Below are 1156 nucleotides of genomic sequence, written 5' to 3'. Positions count from 1 at the left end.
TGCTATAATAAATAATAATGAATCTATACCGTCAAACGAAAAACGTACGACTACATCGATACGCGACTGGCGATCCTTTCACGATTACAAAAAAAAAAAGAAAAGGAAGATAATTCCTTAAAATAATCTATAGATGATATTATTCGTCATGTATAATAACGGTTTGCGAATCATAATTCCGCTACGTTAATTAGAATTTGCAAACGCGCGGCTGTCTGAAAAGGGATCGACAATCGCAGTACTATATTGTCGTAGAAATAGCAGTAACGATAACAATCCGGACTGCGACTGGCAAGATGCTCGTTTCCTTCGAGCGCGTTTTTTTCCATAAAAATTCAGCGCATTTCGGATCGTCGAGGGGGCAATCAAATATCCGAAATTCATGTGAATGATATTTTATCACATCGCGCCTGTCCGTCAGGAGTCACGAAAGTTATGCTCGTACTCGAATGAAATTCATCGAATTTGCAGTTGGTCATTAATATGAGCTGAGCAAACTGAAATATTACAAGACTCGTGACAAATCAATGTACGATAATGGTTACTTCTCAAATCTGAGAGATATTGTACAAATCAAATTATCTTATCGATCAATTTCTCTCTTTTCTTTCTCTTTCTCTTTCTCTTTCTCTTTCTCTTTCTGGTGTCACCATGCCAGCTCAGTCGAGTTTAATAGAGATAATTTTTCGGCTCCTCCGTCGGCTGCCCGCACACTCCATGATATTTTTTCGTGACAAGACTTCTGCTGCGGCAATTTTCAATCTCCAGGAAGCACTCATTGCTGTACGTCATGCCATCGGTGCCGCAAACCGGGTCGTAATAAGGTGGGCAGATCTTCTGACAGCCACGAAACAAGAAACCTTGGACACACCTCTTCATAGGTACCACATATACGTGTTTCCTGGAAATTAAGGTTTTTTTTGTTCGTTTAAAATACTATGATATTATTAATGTAAAGAACTGAATTGTACTATTTTATATGGGAAATAATTACATCATTCAGGGAGTTTGAAACAAAGATTTCGATCTTATGTTATTATTAGCACAATATTTTTTTTGCATCTATCATTTTTTAAACATTAGAATTAGATTAGAATATATTTGGCATAAATATATATATATATATATATATATATATATATATATATATAGTATA

The 1156-nt window shown here is 35.5% G+C and overlaps 1 protein-coding gene across 1 annotated transcript in view; it reads right to left on the bottom strand.

The window, feature by feature from the left end:
* Positions 1-637: 637 nt before the first annotated feature.
* Positions 638-1156, bottom strand: part of LOC105625814 (agrin) — a 16353-nt gene continuing 15834 nt past the window's right edge. Inside the window, exon 9 of the mRNA XM_012207127.1 lies at positions 638-901. Within this exon, the coding sequence (XP_012062517.1) occupies positions 670-901 (232 nt within the window). The 3' untranslated portion in view covers positions 638-669. The remainder of the gene's footprint in view (positions 902-1156) is intronic.

This window comes from Atta cephalotes, assembly GCF_000143395.1.
Source record: "Atta cephalotes unplaced genomic scaffold scaffold00003, whole genome shotgun sequence".
Taxonomy (NCBI): Eukaryota; Metazoa; Arthropoda; class Insecta; order Hymenoptera; family Formicidae; genus Atta; species Atta cephalotes.
This window is presented reverse-complemented; position numbering and strand designations above follow the sequence as displayed.